The sequence below is a fragment of the Gossypium hirsutum genome, chromosome D05 (assembly GCF_007990345.1).
Source record: "Gossypium hirsutum isolate 1008001.06 chromosome D05, Gossypium_hirsutum_v2.1, whole genome shotgun sequence".
Classification (NCBI taxonomy): Eukaryota; Viridiplantae; Streptophyta; class Magnoliopsida; order Malvales; family Malvaceae; genus Gossypium; species Gossypium hirsutum.
This window is the reverse complement of record NC_053441.1, coordinates 18036144-18054615: the sequence shown is the minus strand read 5'-3', so window position 1 is coordinate 18054615 and position 18472 is coordinate 18036144. Positions and strand designations below refer to the sequence as shown.

Genomic DNA, 18472 nt, shown 5'->3' with positions numbered 1-18472 from the left:
TTTAAAATTATGACACGGGTTGTATTATGATAGGAAGGTTGCATGAAAATACTGATATGAAAATTTTATCAGTTTAGTGATTAATTAAGGAAATGACCTATTTGTGTAAAATGTAGAAATTGAATTCTAGAAGTTAGAAGGGTTAAATAGCTATGAAATTCAAAACTAGATCGTCTTTATATGGTAAATAGACTGTCAATCAAAAGATGGTAGATTTTTATGGATGAATCATCCATGGAATTTGAGAAAAATAAAATGACTAAATTGGAATTTGGGGAATTAAAAGATGATAATTAATTACATGAACATATCATCTTTTTCTATCATCTTCTTCCCCAAAATTTACATAGAAACCCTAGGAGAGAGAAAAGAGACTTTCTTGGCATAAATCACCAAAAATGGTGGAAATTGAATTAGAGGCTTAATGATATATGAAATTAAAGCTGAATGAGTCTACTTTCACATAAAAGAAACGTACACAAAAGAATTTTATATTATGAGATATTTGAACTTGAGTGAGACAGGGTCAGAATGATTTCGGAATCCCCTGTTTTGACTTGGAAAATTCATTAAAAATTGTATAAAAATAATTATGGGTTATAATTTATATGTTTAAAATACTTAATGAGTTTATTTTTAAGATAAATAAACGAGAACATCATTTGAATTCTGTACAATGAGATAATTAATTTTTAGTGAAGAGAGGTCGGAACTATCAAATAGTGAAACGGGAGAAAATTTAAAGAATAAACTGTACTTATTGGCTGGACCAAAAATTTTGAAAATTTTATGGTAAGAAGATATGTGAGTCTAGTTTTAGGAAAAATTAACGGATCTTAATTTGGAGCACTGTATCTCGAGATATAAATAAATTAGTGACTCTGAATCAAATAGATAGCTTGAATTTACATACAGGAAAATAGTGATAGTATGGATAATGTTGTTTAAATCTGTTATACACATTAAGGATGTGGAATGGAGAGGAGGAGGAGGAAAATTGGGAAATATATGAATGATTTGTGTATAATTGGTCATATGCTTGATTATAATTGATAAATTATGAAATAGAAATGATGCTTATATTTGTGCATTATTGGTCATGGTTTAAGCTCATGTGTGAAAATAAAGTTTCATAGTATGTGTGTATGGTATATTCGGTATATGATTTGGCATGAAATAATGTCATGAATGGTTTATGAATTAACACATGTTGGTAAACGTGATACATGAATAAATGTTGTGCTCATCCATGCTTATAATGCTTATGCTATATGTGTATTTGGCTAACATATTTGGTGTACATGCTTAGGCTTTAACCAAGTAGTGGTTGGATTATGCCACGTTAAATTTATAAGTTATGCATTGAAATGGTAATTGCCTAATTGAAAATATGCTTGTGATCATGAAAGGGGTGGTAAGGTTTAAATTATGTAATCTCTAGTGAAATGGTTTATCACGTGGTTAGTTCCAAAAAGAGTTATGTTTAAATACACTAGCTTGCTACTATGGTTGAATGATATGTTTATATCTTGTGTGACGTGCATAGGAAATGAGTGTGGAAAGGTAATGAAATAGTAAGTTCATGTGGCAGAAATTTAATGATTAAATGTTAATTTCGTGAATTATATAATGTATGATGATATATATTTGTTGCTGAATTGAGAATAAAATAATAATGCGAAACCGAATAAATGATCAAATTGAGCGGAACGTTGGATTTGAGTACTTTTGATCAGTGACAAGTGATAAGTGGTAGTGATAAGTGACAAGTGATAAGTAGTAGCTTTAGCTACACTTATCTGATCAATGACAAGTGACAAGTGATAAATGTGATCTGTGTAAGACCATGACAGAGCTATGGCTTCGGAAAGTGCTAAGTGATCATACGCAACGCAAGACCATAGTTATACTATGGCAAAGTGGAAGTAAAGTACTCAATTTTCCATAACCATTCCCTAATTTGATTAAGGATGGTAAGTGACAAATGGGCCCAAAAGAATTATAGTAAATGAATAAGTGGTAGTGAATTTATACCAGGATGATGAGTTGAATTGATGTTGTTATTTAAGCTAAAATGATATATTCATTGCACAATTGAGAATTTCATAAATGTGTTAATAAATGGTATAATCGATAAACGTTGAGCTAAATAGTAAATACGTATAAGTATTGAACTTAATGATTTGAATTGTGAACATGAGAAATTTGTGAATTGAATGAAATGAAAATGAAACATTGAATTATTAAGACTTGTGAATTGCATGAATATGTATCGGGTCTCGTAGGTCCTATTTATTATGAATATAATATTTTGAGGATATATTATGAATAATTATAAAAGCATGTTAATAATTTGAAAGTTTTAATGTAGATGAAGTTTTATAACTCAGTTAAATACGTTTACAAGTGTATGTGTTCTAGTAATGTCTCATACCCTATTTCGATGTCGAATACGGGTAAAGAGTGTTACAACGATATCTTAATATAATTAGAAAAAGTATTATATTAGAAATTATCAAAATATTAAGCTTATTCTAAAATATAATATTACGAGTAATAATATTAGATTTAGCTAACACCATTGGATTGGATGATAGTTTCACCTTAGGGAAAGCGGCCTAGTTGAAGCAAAACAAGAGGCTACAAAATCCAAACACGTGACTCTCTAGGTGGAAAAACCCCTTCTCCAGTGCTTCTATCACGTGACTAGTATGTACATGTTTACAATCTTCTTCCGTCTGAATATAGAACCCCTCTCAGAGAAGAAAAACCCCGCCACTCTTCCGCTTTGAATACCACCCGAACATTCACTTTTCAATTATCCCGCCGGTAGTAAAGAGTCGTGGGCCTCAACGATCACTGCCACGTGTTGGATTTATGATAGTTCGTCGTATCGGAGCGTTAATCCTCCGACGTATTTCCCAACTTCCCCTTCCAAATCGTAACTCATTCCATTCATCCGTAGCTTCAAATCGCAGGTTCTCAAACCATTTCGTCGACGATGAAAAAGAAGGTAGCGCGATTTACCGGCTCGCTCTTAAATTCCAGCGGCCGACGACTGTGGAAGGGGAGCCTCCATCGCGGAACCGCATCAGCTTAATAGGAACAGTGGGCGAGCCTCTCAACGTTATGAATACCAGGAGCGATTACTTTGGGGTTCAGACTCGCCTCAATGTCAAAAACCCCTATGATTCTGATTGCAGATTCAAGTAAATTTCTTTTACTGGGTTATTTTCTAAGTTTAACCTTGTTGAAAATTTAATGCTGGAATTATGATTTTAAAACAGGATTAGACTGCAGATGTGGAGCGAGATGGGGAAAATTTGTATGGAACATGTTAAGCCTGGGGATTTTATTTATGTTTCAGGGGTTTTGGGGTCTTTCTCTGTCGCTACTCTAGATAAGCAACTCATAATCTATTACAAGGTTCTTCAGAAAAATAAGCTCTTTTTTTTTTCCTACAATTGTTTATGATTAATGATATCAATCAAACTTACGTTGGTTAATTTTGGTATCCTAAGCTTCTAATGGAATTTGATTGATGCATTAATGGAGTTAACATGATGTTTATTTAATGTATGGGTTTACTTCCCTTCTTGTTTATGCAAATAAGAAGGATGCATTTACATGCATGTTCATTTCATATATTATTGCAGGTAACTGTGACAGAGTTGAGTTTTGTTACTCACCACGGTGAAAGATCGACCACCCGAGAATGCAAGGAATTAGAATCAGAACAAGGTACAATGTTTCCGTCTATCTTTTTTAACTCGTGGTAGTAATTTTCTGGCTTCTTGTGAACTCATTCATAGCTGGAGCTTCTTTTTGTTGAGTTTATATGGTACCTTTATTACAACTTAGCTGGACAGATGTCTAATCTCTTATGTTGGGCCAATTTTAGGGCTTAGTCCTTGATCTTAAGAACATTGCAAAATCTAGAATATCAGTTCTTGACTGTTATTGGCTTTGAAGTTTTTCATTCTTCATCTGCTCCATGCTTATTGTGTTTTCTTTCTCTATTAAAAGATCTAGGTGAAGCTGGTATGGGGAGTTATGATAGCCAACTCTACTTGTGGCAAGTATTTTTTACCAACCCGTTTGAATGGTGGGACAATAGGAAAAGTAAGAAAAACCCTCGACAGCCAGATTTCAAGCACAAAGATACTGGTGAAGCTCTCTGGCTGAATCCCAACGATCCTCCTTGGATTAAAAAGCAGCTCCAGCTGCTTGATTCAAAATTGGCAGAAGGTTTAGGTGACCGAGAAAGTCGCCGTTACAGGATATCTGAATGGGAGTATGATGTGTAGGATAAATGTGCAGGATTCCAAGAGGAGGGCATGTATTAGTATTGGGGTTCACTAGCATCATCCAAATGGAAAGAAAGATTTTAACTTGAGCCATAATATGAAGGACAATAACAAACTGGAAACAACAATGTTACTACTGGGAAATTTACGGTAATTGTAGTGCTATAGTTATGTGGCTAACTAGGGATCGTGGTAATTATTGAATTGTACAACACCGTAGAAGTATTGTTTACTAGTTTTCTTGAGTTGAAACGTTTTGCGTGGAAAGTACTAATTGATTTTACTACATAACTAAACTTTTGTAAGACATATACATGTTTAAACGTGTCACTCGTAGATTCATTTATCCATTTATCCATATTTGAAGCTTTTTTCTTCATTTTGTTTCTTTGCAGTATATCTTTCACAAAACCCAAAATGTTTTCCAGGTCAGGACTCAGGAGGTAGCACACGTAGCTCTTGCTGATGGATTAGTTTACATGAGATTGGGCCCAGTTCTTTATTGGGTGTGGATATATGGGTCGCTATGGTTTGATTTTATTTGAATTGCAGAAAGAAATATAATATGGCCGAAACAAAATTTATACAAAAAAGAGGCCTGGTGGTTGATCTTGGTCCTCGCTTGGACCTAGTCGCCAGAAGTAGTTGCATAAAAGAACGCGATGACTTGGCGTATGATATACAAAACTTGTAGTATAGTCCACGTCGCTTATAAATTGAAAACCGATCAAATCAGACAACTACTTGCTCATTTGGGATATGTCAGTGAGTCCTTGAGATGCTCAGGTATGCTCTTTTAAGGCATATATAGAATATGTCAGTGAGTCCTTGAGAAAAGAAATTATAATTTAAATAGAATAGTAATTTTTAAAGAGGTGAATTTTGAATGTGTTAATAATTTCATTGTAACAAAATGAAAGACACAAACCCCTCTATTAGTCTATTACATGAAGTAATAATTTATAAATGATTTTTTAAATCAATTTTAAAATTGCATTGATGTCACTTGATTCAGTAATATTTAAAATAAATTTACCTACATTCTATTTCAAATGACACTAATAATACATAAAATTATACGTAACCAAATAACAAGTCAAGTCTCAACCCAATCATATCATGTAGGATTAATTTCCTTTGCTAGGTATGCAATATTTGAACGAAATAAATTTGGTCAAAAAGAAGAACAAAAAAAATCAGCAGTGTCACCTACCTACCTACCAATGAACCCATTATTCAGTATTCACCACAGTCGAAGAATAGGCAAGCATTCCTGCATGGTTAAGGTCTTTACATTCCACAGCTGAGGAATATTTTGATTTGAAGATCATTTAATTAAGCCCACTGAAACTCAACTACTAAACTATTCAGCTAGTTTGTATTTTTGATGATTATTGTTATTGTTACGTATGGTGGATGTTGACTTGGATCTAAGCAAATTGGCTCAGAAAATGATAATGGATGGGAGGGCAGGACGGGGATTTCAGGCATCAATGTCAACCACCCTTCTTATTGGTCGACACTGACACTAACGTCCCCACCTTTTAATAATAGTGAGCCATTCATTTATGCTTTAGTACACCAAGTTTCTTCTATTAATATAACTTTTTAACTGAGGGGAATAAATTCAGAAATTATGAGCTTTTAGCCTAAAAAATAACAATAATGATTTACATTAACAACGAAATTAGTAGACCTCATAAGTCATTTTAGTATGATGCTATAAAATTAATATTTTCACCCTTGATTTAACGCTAATTCAAAACTTAGGAGAGGTACCCAAACATCATTCCTCATTGAGTACTATCAGCTATATAAATGAATCTTCTTTTTTGGTATTACAAATTTGGATTGACGAGTCAAAAGCAATTTTGTAAGATTGTAATACTTAGGTATTATTTGTTAAAAGGGATAATTTTTAAAATTTTCTATTTGTTTTAATTTTTATAAAGATATAAATTTATTTTATCTTTATATATTACATATACAATTGAATTAAAATAAAAAAAATTATATATACATTTTAACAAAAATCAATATATAATTTTTATATTTATATATCAAATTAAGTATTAAATTAAAATTCAGGTATAATCATACTAATTTTTTAATTATCAAATATTTAGTGGTTATCTCACTTAGTTAATAAGCCAAAAAAAAATGTCACCTCACTTCAGCATTTGCTTGCAATAAAAGATAAGTTTCCATTTTAAAATAAGATCTAAAAACTTGAAATTATCGAAAACAAGTACGTGGCATGACGAATGGAATTTTATTATAAATTAATTTTAATTATTTTTTAATTTAAAAAAAAAACCCAAAACGAAATCTTGATCTAGTTTTCCCGTCGATTATTGTTAGGGGTAAACTAACATTTTAGTTCACAATATTTTTCACTTTGGTCTCTGGTTTTTTTTATTCATATTACTCTTAAATTTAGATTTTATTTAGGTATGAAGATGTGATATTTTGGAGTTGTACCACATAATCACTTAAAATTTAAGATATAAAAAAAAAGAGTTAAAATTTCTTTATGATTTAATTAATTTTTTAAAATTTTAGATTTTATATAAAAATTTTTAAATTTTAAATGATAACATAATATAATTTTAAAATATCTCGTATTTTTATCTTAATAGAATTAAAGTTCGAGAACCAAATTAAAAAAGTTGTCAAATTTTGGGATTAATATAAACCAAGTTTATGTACCAAATGAATTTTTTTTACCAAATTCAAGGTCTATATGTTAATTTATTTCTTATTATTACTATGTTTAATGAAAAAAAATATAGAAAATTTGAAAACAAAACAGTTATATACTCAAATGTAATGAATTCATCTTTTCTGCAAAAAAAAGAAGAAGCATTTTAAATAAAAAATAAAAATTAATAAGGGAAGATTTTTCTAAAAGAAAAATATATTATAAATTATCTTATTAATCACCCTAAATTTTTTTTTTGTCAATTTACCGTTATAATATATTTTTTAAATGGTCATTGAGCCGTTATCTCACTAATGGGAAGGGCATGCCAAGTCAGCCAAAATTTCCACCTGTTATCCACGTAATTAAAAGGTTAAAATTTCCCTAGATTTAAACAATGTAAAACGACAATTGGGTTATGGGAAAACAACATGCCCAAACATTTCCTTTTCATCCTCAAGACACTCATCGGAGGCCTCGCCGGTGATGAAGCTGATGAACTCCGACGCACATTCTTGCACTGTCTCTTTAGCTTTTGGATATTTTTGCATTGGAGGAGAGGGATTTTTTTCGTTATGCGATTGACATTAGCTATGGGAGAAATCGATCTTGTTCTTTAGAACAACTGTCAGAGATGTTGCTGGACAATGGGCTGCCGACGGGGCTGGTTTGGCTTTTTTTTCCCAGTCATGGAAAATTAAAAAAGTCTTAAAACAGTGAATATTCACCATCAAAGTTTTGTTATTTAATTTTCCATCTGAAACAAAAGTTAAAACCAAGACACAAAGAAATCACTCATCATTGTCTTCATACCCAATTTTTTCCCAACAATCAAAAAGTTTTTTTTTTTTTTAAAGGAAGAAGAAAAAGTAAAATCTTGAAACCGTAGGAGCAACAGCACTAGCCCAGAGATGTTTGGTGGTATTCAAAGAACTTGATCCTTTCTTCCCTTTCTCCTCTTCCACCATTTCCACCATTTCCACCATTTCGAAATTGTTATCCCCGTTTTGCGCCCAATCTTCTCCTGATTCCTCAACATACCCTTCCTCCCTCGACAAACTCACCAATAAAACCCAACCCCCTTCGCCACCACCTTTCCTCGACTTCACAGGACACAAAGTTTGACCACCCGGAAAACAAGAAATCGAACAAACATTTTCATTTTCATCAACAAAACATTTCTGGTCTTAAATGAAATGAGGAAGGAACTGTTTTGTTGCTAAGAAACAAGCCACCATGTCATGAGGCCCTGATCAACCATTTGTGAGCTTCGAAATGAAGAAATGGAACTTGAGCTTAAATTCGAGCTTTCTAACTATGAAGTCGTGCCAAAGAACAGTCTGAGATCCATGGCTGCCGTTCAAGCTAGAGTTTTTTTTTTTTTTGAATTTTTAGTTTTATTATAACTCGATTGTCGTTTTACTTTATTTTATATTTAGGGAAATTTTAACCATTTAATTACGTGGATAATAGGTGGAAATTTGGCTGACATGGTATGCCCTGTCAGCTTCCCGTTAGTGACATAACGGCTGAGAGACCATTTTCAGAAATTTTTCTAATGACAGTAATTTAATTGACAAAATAAATTTTAAAGTGATCAAAATAAGAATGATTCTGTTTTAGGGTGACTAACTGGAGAATTTACCAAAAATATATATTTCCTTTATTTTAAGAAAAAAAAAACCTTTCCAGTTTTTTTTCTCCAAAAAAAATACCTTTGCAGTTTGAGTGCGCTCGCATGTACCACAAAAAAGAAAAAGAAAAAAAAAAAAAAGGAGAGCGCGCCCGCCATCGAGGATATATAACCAAGTCACTCCACTCACTCTTTTACGAAATGGTTTTCGCAGATTAAACTCAGTAACAGCGAATGGCGTTTAACGACTTTTTCGCCGGAGAAATAGCAACTGAGCTTCTAAAACAGTTACTCTCCATCTCACGCAAGTCATGCCTCTGCAAATCCAGTGCGGACAATCTCATTACTAGCATCGAAGAACTCCTTCCCATCATCAATGAAATCAAGTACTCCGGCGTGGAACTCTCCGCCATTCGTCAATCTCAACTCGACCGTTTCTCCGAGACTCTACGCGGCGGCCTCGAATTGGCCCGCAAAGTCCTGGCCTCCGGCCGTTGGAACGTCTACAAGAATCTCCAGTTGGCCCGGAAGATGGAGAGGTTAGAGAAACAAGTTTCGAGATTCGTTAGCGGGCCGATGCAGGCTCACTTGTTGGCCGACGTTCACCACATGCGCTTCGAAACGATGGAAAGGTTCGATCGGTTGGAAGGCCGGTTGGAGCAGAGGCTCAATTCGATGAAGATCGGTGCCGGGGGGTGGGTGGAAGAAGCGGTTAAGAGAATGGAAGTTGAAGAGGAGGCTAGTTTGGGAATTTTTAATGGAGTCGGCTTGGATTTAGGGAAGAGTAAGGTGAAGAAAATGATAATCGGAAGAGATGATTTGAACGTTGTTGGAATTTGTGGTATTGGAGGATCAGGGAAAACTACGTTGGCTAATGAAATTTGTAGAGACAATCAAGTTCGAAGTAAGTGTTTTCCTTGATGTAAGTAAATAATCAAATAAAGTTCCTTTTCTTTTTGTTGCTAATTGTCGATTATGATAGAATTAATTACCTCTGTTTACATTTTTTTAAAGGTTACTTCAACAACAGAATTTTGTTCTTAACTGTATCACAATCACCGGATCTGCAACAGTTAAGGGCAAGAATATGGGGATTTCTTACAGGAAACGAGGCCATGGGTTATACCAATAACCTGTTTGTTCCACAAGGGAAGCTACAGTGCGAGTGGGGAAGCGGACCGCGAACTCTGGTTGTTTTGGACGATGTCTGGTCCCTTTCCGCACTTGAACAACTAATTTTCAGGATCCCAACATATAAAACTCTGGTCGTTTCAAGATTTAAGTTCCCGACACCTGTTGTCAACGAAGTTTATAATGTAGAGTTGTTGAGGGAAGATGAATCATTGTCCCTGTTTTGTCACTCTGCTTTCGGGCAAAAATGGATTCCCCCTACTGCCAATGAGACTTTGGTCAAGCAGGTAACTAATTTAACTTCAAGTATTAATTAATGTTATTCTATTTTGTTGTTTGTTTCCCCTTTGCTGATGGTTGTTAAATTCTGGATTTGATAGATTGTTCATGAGTGCAAAGGACTTCCTTTGGCACTTAAAGTGATCGGAGCTTCGTTGCGAGACCAACCTGAAATGTATTGGGCCAGTGCTAAGAAAAGGTTATTGCGAGGAGAACCGATCTGCGAGTCTCATGAAAACAAGTTGCTGGAGCGGATGGCAATAAGCGTGGAATACTTGAACAAAAAGGTTAAGGAATGTTTCTTGGATTTGGGATCATTTCCAGAAGATAAAAAAATTCCCCTTGATGTTCTCATTAACATGTGGGTTGAGATACATGACATTGACGAGGAGGAAGCATTTGCCATTCTTGTCGAGCTTTCTGATAAGAATCTACTCACTTTGGTGAAAGACCCACGGTATGTCGCTCGAAATTCTTTGTTTATGAAGCAAATCAGTCGGGTTGGTTTTAGTTGGTTGAGATACCTGATTTTTTTAATTTTATTTTTCTGAATTGTGTTGTGCAGGGTTGGAGATGCGTACAGTAGTTATTATGAAATCTGTGTTACTCAACATGATGTGTTGAGAGACCTTGCTCTTCATCTGAGCAATCAAGGGGATGTGAACGAGCGAAAGCGGTTGCTTATGCCTAGAAGAGATACTGAACTCCCCAGAGAATGGGAAAGAAACACAGACCAGCCATTCAATGCTCAGATAGTTTCAGTTCATACAGGTATCATAATCACTGGTTCTCAATTGCTTTGCATTAAATAAGATTGTTTTAGTAGCCGAGCTTTACTCACAATTTCTACTGCAAATCATGTTGTTGTCTTACTGTGTTTTGCTCATTGAATCTGAAACAGGAGAAATGAGGGAAATGGACTGGTTTCGCATGGAATTCCCAAAGGCTGAAGTACTTATCTTGAATTTTTCCTCCAATGAATACTTCCTGCCTCCTTTCATAGACGACATGCCCAAGCTTAGGGCACTTATAGTCATAAATTATGGTACAAATGAGGCAATACTTGAGAATTTTTCAGTCCTCACCAATCTGGCAAATTTGCGAAGCCTATGGCTTGAAAAAACGTGGGTTCCTCAATTGACCAATCCCACTGTTCACATGAAAAACTTGCGGAAACTGTCTATGGTTCTTTGCAAGGTTAATAACAGCTTTAATCCATCAGTGATAGACCTGCCCCTGATCTTCCCTCGTTTATTGGAGCTCATTATTGATCATTGTCATGATTTGATTAAGTTGCCATCGAGCATTTGTGAGGTGAATTCACTCCAGAACCTGAGCATAACCAACTGCCACCGACTATGTGAATTGCCTGCTGATTTGGGTATGCTGAAGAAACTACAGGTACTTAGGTTGTATGCTTGTCCAGAGCTGAAGATGCTACCTCCCAGAATTGGCGAGCTCATTGGGTTAAAATACCTTGATATTTCACAATGCTTTAACTTGAGGTGTCTACCTGGGGAGATAGTTCGATTAGCAAGCCTTGAAAAGATAGACATGAGGGAATGCTCACAGATTGTGAGCCTACCACCACGAACTGCTTTATCCAACATGAAGTCACTGCGCCGAATTATCTGCGATGATGAAGTTTCTTGGCAATGGAGATACCTGGAGAAGACCAACCCAAACCTTCATGTTCAAGTCGCAGAGAAATGCTATAGCTTGGACTGGCTTGATGGCTGATAGTAAAACAACATATTCGCATATCATGTATCTGTTAATGTAGATATCAATGTGCATGTTTTTAATAATGCAATCTTTTTATGAGTCTCTCTGGTCTTCTTGATGTGAGATAGTTTCATCATTAAAAGAAATTCAGCCATGAATATATTTTAGAAAAATACGAAAAACATTGTATCTAGCTACAAAAGAACCTTTTTTGTTGTTGTTGTTAAGTCAACTAGTCAAGAAGAGGCTCACCCCCAAAGAAAAAAAAAAGTAACACCATGAATAGACCCCTATGTTATTATCTGAGATGATGATGGGCGGCTGAGAAGTATTAATGGATATAGCTTAGCTTGATTGGTTTGAGAGAGAGCCAAAGACCCCCATTTTCTAAGGGGAACAAGAAACGAGTAAAGAGATAGAAACGCGTGGATCCCACAAATAAGGACTGTTTGGGTCTATTGTCAGTAAGCTTTGCACGATCCGTTCACACTTGACATATCCTCACGAAATCCATGATTTCATCAATCAACGTTTAGATTAGATTCGTTGTCTAGCCATGAGTGAATAAATTAGATAAAAAGCAAACAAAAAGAATAACCCCTTTGTTTATTTTAACCATTTTGGCGTAACTTGTGAATTATTTAATCCAAAGTCTTCCTTGACTAACCTACCTGATAAAGACGTGCGGTTCTAGAAGCACCACGGATGATTAATTGGCGTTTTGTTTTGCCACCACTCCAAGTTTTGAAAATGTCAAAAGAAAGTGATCAATCACCCTCGTAAACAAAGCATTATTCTTTTTCAGTTTTTGGGCAGGTGGACATCAGTAAACAACAAACATCCTGAACTCAGACTAACTTCTTTTGATTATATTAGTGATGATAGTTAAAGATTAAATAACTTGTTTATTTTTGTTCAAACTAGGTTGAAATTACAAAAATCACAAATATGATATGAATACCCAAACAAGGCACTTGAATATGATCTCATGGGCTCTTTCAAGACTAAAACATAATTTCTTTCTCTAAATGCACTTTCAACCAGCACCCTGTTCTTTTCACACCAAGTTAAATCATCAAGCAGAAACACAGTTTCTATCTGTTTTCACTACTTGTCTACCTTGAGTATTTGGAGCCTAAACAGTGAACAAAATAACTAAAAGGCGGTAGAAGATTAAAATTCTGCGCATTGACCCAGAAGTGACGGTTTCATGAATGATTTAACATGACTCGTACATATAAACATGAAATATGCCCAAATTTGTAGCTAATATACGAACAATGTATGCTACTACGTTTAGAGAAACCTGGAGGGCAAATATTCATTTATTCTGAGGGGATAGCTGTAGAACTCCTCGGTTCTAACATCTCCTTTGCTGTGCTGGAATGGTTTCCACCATGGGATTCCTCTATCTTCCACATGATTTGCTTCGAGAGTGTTATCAAGCAAAGTCCCAACAATAATCGCCACAGTTGCCGGTGATGAGAAGATTGTATTCAATATGTCATTAAACTGCATGCATTACAATGGGCTATGCATATCAGACAGATGAAGCAAAGAGACAAGAAAGATATATTTCTAAATGAAAATGCATCTCAGAATATCATGTAAACTAAAAGGAAACTAAACAAACATTTTGAACATATAATCAGGTAAAAACTATGAGATTTCACATGATAAATCATCTGCACAGCCTAAGAGATGTCGGTAAATGATATCATGCAGACCTGTTTTCTGTTAGAATTTTAGTTATCCAACTCCAGAGCCTTATTCCATTCAGTAGTTTCTAACTAACTAGACTGAGACAAGAAACATGGTGAACAAAACGATTGCAGTAAATAACATACCCATACAGCATTTGTTCTAACAGGTCCATGACCATCAAAAGTTCTGCTTGTTACGAAGTATTGAGGAATTGATAACCCCAGGAATAGAGAGACACCCAAAACATAGATGTTTCTCATAGAGTTACTATTTGCAAATTGTATGAATGTGATCCCAGAAGCAGCTGCATCACGAAGGAAACAGGGACGGGGATTCCCAATTAAAGTAAGAATCGGATGTCAAAAACCAAAACTATCACGACTACATTTTCACTCACCAACAATTCCCAACAAAATGCAGTAAATGGCAGCAAATATTGGCAATGGAATAGAGGCAAAAAAAGCACCAAACTTCCCTGAAAGAATGCACCGCAACACAATCGAGTATATAAATGATGAATATAAAGGCAAATTTTTCAATGAAATAATTAACAAGTACAAAAACAAACCAAATATGGAGAAAAATATCATAAAAGCAGTTGAAATCTGCACAACCCTTCTGCTTCCTATATGTGTAAGTCCAAGAAGGCCCACATTTTCCCTGCAACATCATTCAGATGAGACACTGAAACAAGTTTCTAAAGCATAGTGCTATCAGTTAAGGATTTTACAGTTAATAACTACTATATATAGAATGGAACTTCTCTTTAAAAAAGCAATGCTTCCATACACAGATGCAGTAGTACCAACAAGAGAACCAAAAAGCCCTTCAAGCAGCATACCGATACCCTGGCATTTAGAAGCAAGATGACCAAGTTATCTTCACCACTGACAAAATATTATAACGTGATTCAGGACTACAGTTCATCAATTTTAGAGAACTCATTGATGAATAACCTCTAAATAAACAATTCACAGCAGTCTAGGTAAGGACCTGTAAGCCAATACTTCGGCTGAGTACATGTGCTGGAGGGGCTGTGGCACCAGAAAGCCGAGCTGCCGCAAAAAATGTTCCAGTTGACTGCATTGAAAGTATAGACTTAATGTTAGCAGATAAAACAAGCAGCCTTACATTGACCTTACAAAATAGAAAATCCGAATAGAATTGAAGTCATTTATGATCGTGACTAAACCTCAGCAGATGAAACTAGTGCAGCACCTAACATCCCAAACACATGGCTAGCTCTGAATATTGGCGTACCCCACTGAAATGGGTATGGAATTTTGATCCTAGAAACAATGACATAAAATAATGAGTCATGAAGGGAAATAATAAAACAAGCAGAGCAGCAGATCATGGCTATACCAAGGAGCAGAAGACATTAGGAAAGATCGATCAGTGCGGCAACTCTGTTTAGTGGCAGGCTTAACATTGTTGTAAGCACCCGAGACAGTGAGGATAGCAGCAAACGCCCAGACAATACCAATGCATAAAAGCAAAGCAAACCTCTCAAGTATTAGATGTGCTCTTGAATGGATGCGCTTCAGGTACTGCAGCAAACAATAGTCCTTGTCAAATAAATAAAAAGGCATGTCAGCAGGAGACTTTACACTCAGAGAAGCTTATTTACCTGTTGGCAAATCATGAGCAGAATGAGCATAGGCAGGCCAATTTCCACACAGTTACCTAGCTGTATCATAAGTTAATTACATTAAAAACAGTTTGAATCAGCATATTATCAGTCCCAATCAAGCACAAAAGCATTCATAGAGGATTACCAATGGGAAGCCTCTGGCAAAAAGACCAAGACCAACGAGACAAACCACTGGCACCACAACTATGGGACTAAAGAATCTAGAGAGGAGGATGAGGAGAAAACGCTTAGAAAAAGTAGTGGTCAAAACTTGATAGCTTAATAATCAAACATCTCAAACCATGCATACATACAAGCAGGCAACCATCTGCAAGCCAAAAATACATATGTTGTACAAGTTGCTAGTCAAAACAACATTCACCATTACCTTGTCAGCTCCCCCCATGCCCGCCCATACCCAAGGATGATGTTGAGAAAGGAAGAAACTATCATTGATCCTTGAATGGTTCTCATACTATGAACAAACCGCTGCAAGCAAGCACCCCCAATTATAATCATTAAGCAATATGGTCATTAGCCATGAATGAGAAATGGAATATAGGAAGTGTACAACAATGAGCAAATCTATTAAGCATGTACACTACGTTTGAGCATCGAGGATGATGTAGCTTATAACCTATAAAATAGCATTGTGATTTGGTAGGTAACTGAGATATAATCAGAAAGAGCAAAAATAGTAGAGACAAACTAAGACCAAGGATGATGTACATCTAATTACTGAATGAAGAATAACCCAATTTACTTGCAGCACAAAAGACTTTATAATTCATAAGTTCCCCTCTATTACTTTTGTTTATATCTTACTAAAGTTTACATACATCGTGTGGAGATGCGAAGTCCTCATCATTATAATCATTGATGATCGAAAACAATGGTAAGGTGTACGCAATAGATGCACCCATCACTGTGGGAAGCCTTGAGCCAATAAGTGTTTGAAGCAGAGTATTTATACCAGACATAAACAGCAACACTTGAATAACCCGGGCTTTATCACCCTGTTCATAGAGACAGAGGATTAGGAATCTGAGATTTAAGAAAGCATCGTATTCATTAAAAAGATATTGTATCCAAACTGGTCATAAAACATACATGAGTACCACCCATCAGAGGCACGATATTACTTGCAATTAAGACTGTAGTTCCAAGATTCACAATGTAGTGTTGGAAAGCTAGTAAAAGAGCTTGAGCTGTGAAACAAGTTGGATTCTGTGAGATTAGATGCAAAGGATTCTGTTCTAATAAAAAAGTTACAGTTACATGAAATCAAAAGATATTATCCTAGTTAAGGTGAAAAAGGGTATGATAATGTACAAAGTAATATGACTAAATGAAAACAAAAGAGAATCAGAACAAATAATAATACATAGTTGTCCTTCAAAGAATCTAACGAAAAGAACCCATGTCCACAATATATTCAAACCTATCACTATAATAACTTCTAGAAAAGAAAAAAACTTAGATCCCCTTTGATCTTTTGACTTCACTAAGTACAAACATGCAAATGAAAGCTACAACAACTGAAAAGCAAGCAACTTTAGCATAAAAATTTCAACTTTTGGTCAGCTTCCTTATCAAACTAAACTGTAAATACTTGATCACAAAGCCAAAAAAAGGAAAGAGAAACTGACGCCAGGAAGGATTGGAGTGGATGCAGTATTGAAGCTGATGGAGTTGCTCAGCAGGAGTCCAAGTAGGTCCCCTTGAAAGGGCAAGATTGGGTGGTGCAGCCGGCGGTGCAGCCGCTTGCGGTGGCGGTGGGTGGTGGTGGTGGTGGTTCTCTGTTTCACCCATCTTTTCTTTACTTTTACTTGGTTCTTTTTTTCCAGTTAATACCCTACGGTGCAGTCCTTGTAATCTTCTTTTTGTTCTTCTTCACTTGAAACTGAGTATCTAATAGTAGACTTTTTCAGATTCCTAATAGTATAGTACTTATAAAAGTTTTGAAGTTCGTTCCAAGTACTCTTTTTTCTGTTCAACTTTCCCGTTCTACTGAATAAATCACCGACGCACAATAAAATAATAATAAACAGAAATTATTAAAGAAAGCACCTTTGTTTTGTTCCAATAATGGAAAATATTAAAAAAGAAAAAGAAAGCACTTCATTCATGTTCAGCTCATTTTCATTAACGAAAACTTTGAAATACATATATAACACAGAGAAGAGGAAAGGGAGAGCAAATCTTCCATCTTTGTTAGTCTCTTCCCATCACGGATTAAAAAGATGAGACTTTCTTAATTTGTTAAAAAGCCAAATCTACTCTGTTCTAATCCAAATTCTAAGTAAAGGTCAAAGTTGTCAAATCAAAAGCTATTTTAATCCATTAATCTCAGCCCTTTATCCATAATTGCACCAATTTCACTATTCTTCTAACCTTTGTGTTTGTTTTCCCTTTAAAATAGTTATGCTATGTTGTTGTGTTCATAACTTTTTCTAATCTTAAGTATGACTAGTTCTGTATAAACTTCCAAATTATTTCATAGAAATATCACGTTTTTTTGGATTTACATGTAATAATATTTTTCTTGCAAAAAAATCATATCAACGTATTAGATTAATTGATAAAAATGTAAATTTACACACTTAACATCAAAAGTAAATCCTTTATTTATTTCTATAAAGATGTGGCAGCGGCCATGCGTTCAATTATTTTGATTTTTTTCTTTTAGGTATTGAGCATCCTATTTTATATATATATATATGCTTTAATTGATTAGTAAATCTCTCTAATTGCTGATTAAATTAGTAGTAAGACCAAATTACAGAGATGAGAATTGAACGTTATAGCAGCTTGCGATTTCGGAATCCGGAAATTGAAGGAATTAGGGATTTGAGAAAAGAAATCCTGCAATTTCATTGACATCATAGGCTTGCTCTTCAACTGGTTGTATTGGGTTGGACTCCTCTAATATAGGGCCTGCTTCCTTTTGTATGAGTTTGGTCTTGGTCGCCTGATTCAACTCTGCACTTGGGCTTATACCATGGATATTCCTCGACCCAGTTCCTGCATTTCCCCAAAATTTCCTTCATTCCTAACAAGAAACAAGAAAGTAGAATTTACACACCGCTCAAGTAACAATAGGTACCAACATTCTCAAGTAGATTTATCAGTTTTCAAGAGGATTGAGGACTTGCCCAGTGAACAAAACCACTTCAATCACATTCTCATATCACCAAAACTAACAGCATCATCTTTTGTCCCTTCTTCACTAACTTCTATGAAAGACATGGAATAGACTTGAAACTGATGCAATCTCAAATCCGGAATAGTAAAATATTGAGAGAAGAAGAAGAACAACAGAGAGAAGAGAAGAATTCTGATATTTCCTTTAGTATAAC

The 18472-nt window shown here is 35.1% G+C and overlaps 3 protein-coding genes across 3 annotated transcripts; 2 read left to right on the top strand and 1 right to left on the bottom strand.

Moving 5' to 3' along the window:
- Nucleotides 1-2676: 2676 nt before the first annotated feature.
- Nucleotides 2677-4686, top strand: LOC107940679 (protein OSB1, mitochondrial). The gene is made up of 4 exons (XM_016874116.2): nt 2677-3209; nt 3288-3426; nt 3657-3741; nt 4027-4686. Exons 1-4 carry the CDS (start codon nt 2878-2880, stop codon nt 4305-4307), a joined length of 837 nt encoding a protein of 278 aa, XP_016729605.1. The 5' UTR covers nt 2677-2877; the 3' UTR covers nt 4308-4686.
- A 2944-nt stretch (nt 4687-7630) lies between these two features.
- Nucleotides 7631-11878, top strand: LOC107940681 (probable disease resistance protein At4g33300). Its single transcript, XM_016874118.2, has 5 exons — nt 7631-9545; nt 9656-10059; nt 10153-10508; nt 10617-10822; nt 10953-11878. Exons 1-5 carry the CDS (start codon nt 8876-8878, stop codon nt 11789-11791), a joined length of 2475 nt encoding a protein of 824 aa, XP_016729607.1. The 5' UTR covers nt 7631-8875; the 3' UTR covers nt 11792-11878.
- Nucleotides 11879-12757: 879 nt separating this feature from the next.
- LOC107940682 (nucleobase-ascorbate transporter 3) lies at nt 12758-17493 on the bottom strand. Its single transcript, XM_016874119.2, has 14 exons — nt 16763-17493; nt 16224-16321; nt 15953-16129; nt 15502-15602; nt 15259-15334; nt 15111-15170; nt 14846-15030; nt 14673-14769; nt 14474-14560; nt 14270-14328; nt 14049-14140; nt 13878-13955; nt 13624-13784; nt 12758-13288 (listed from the first exon to the last, which is right to left on the bottom strand). The coding sequence occupies exons 1-14, from the start codon at nt 16923-16925 to the stop codon at nt 13073-13075; spliced, it is 1650 nt and encodes a 549-aa protein (XP_016729608.1). The 5' UTR covers nt 16926-17493; the 3' UTR covers nt 12758-13072.
- Nucleotides 17494-18472: the final 979 nt, after the last annotated feature.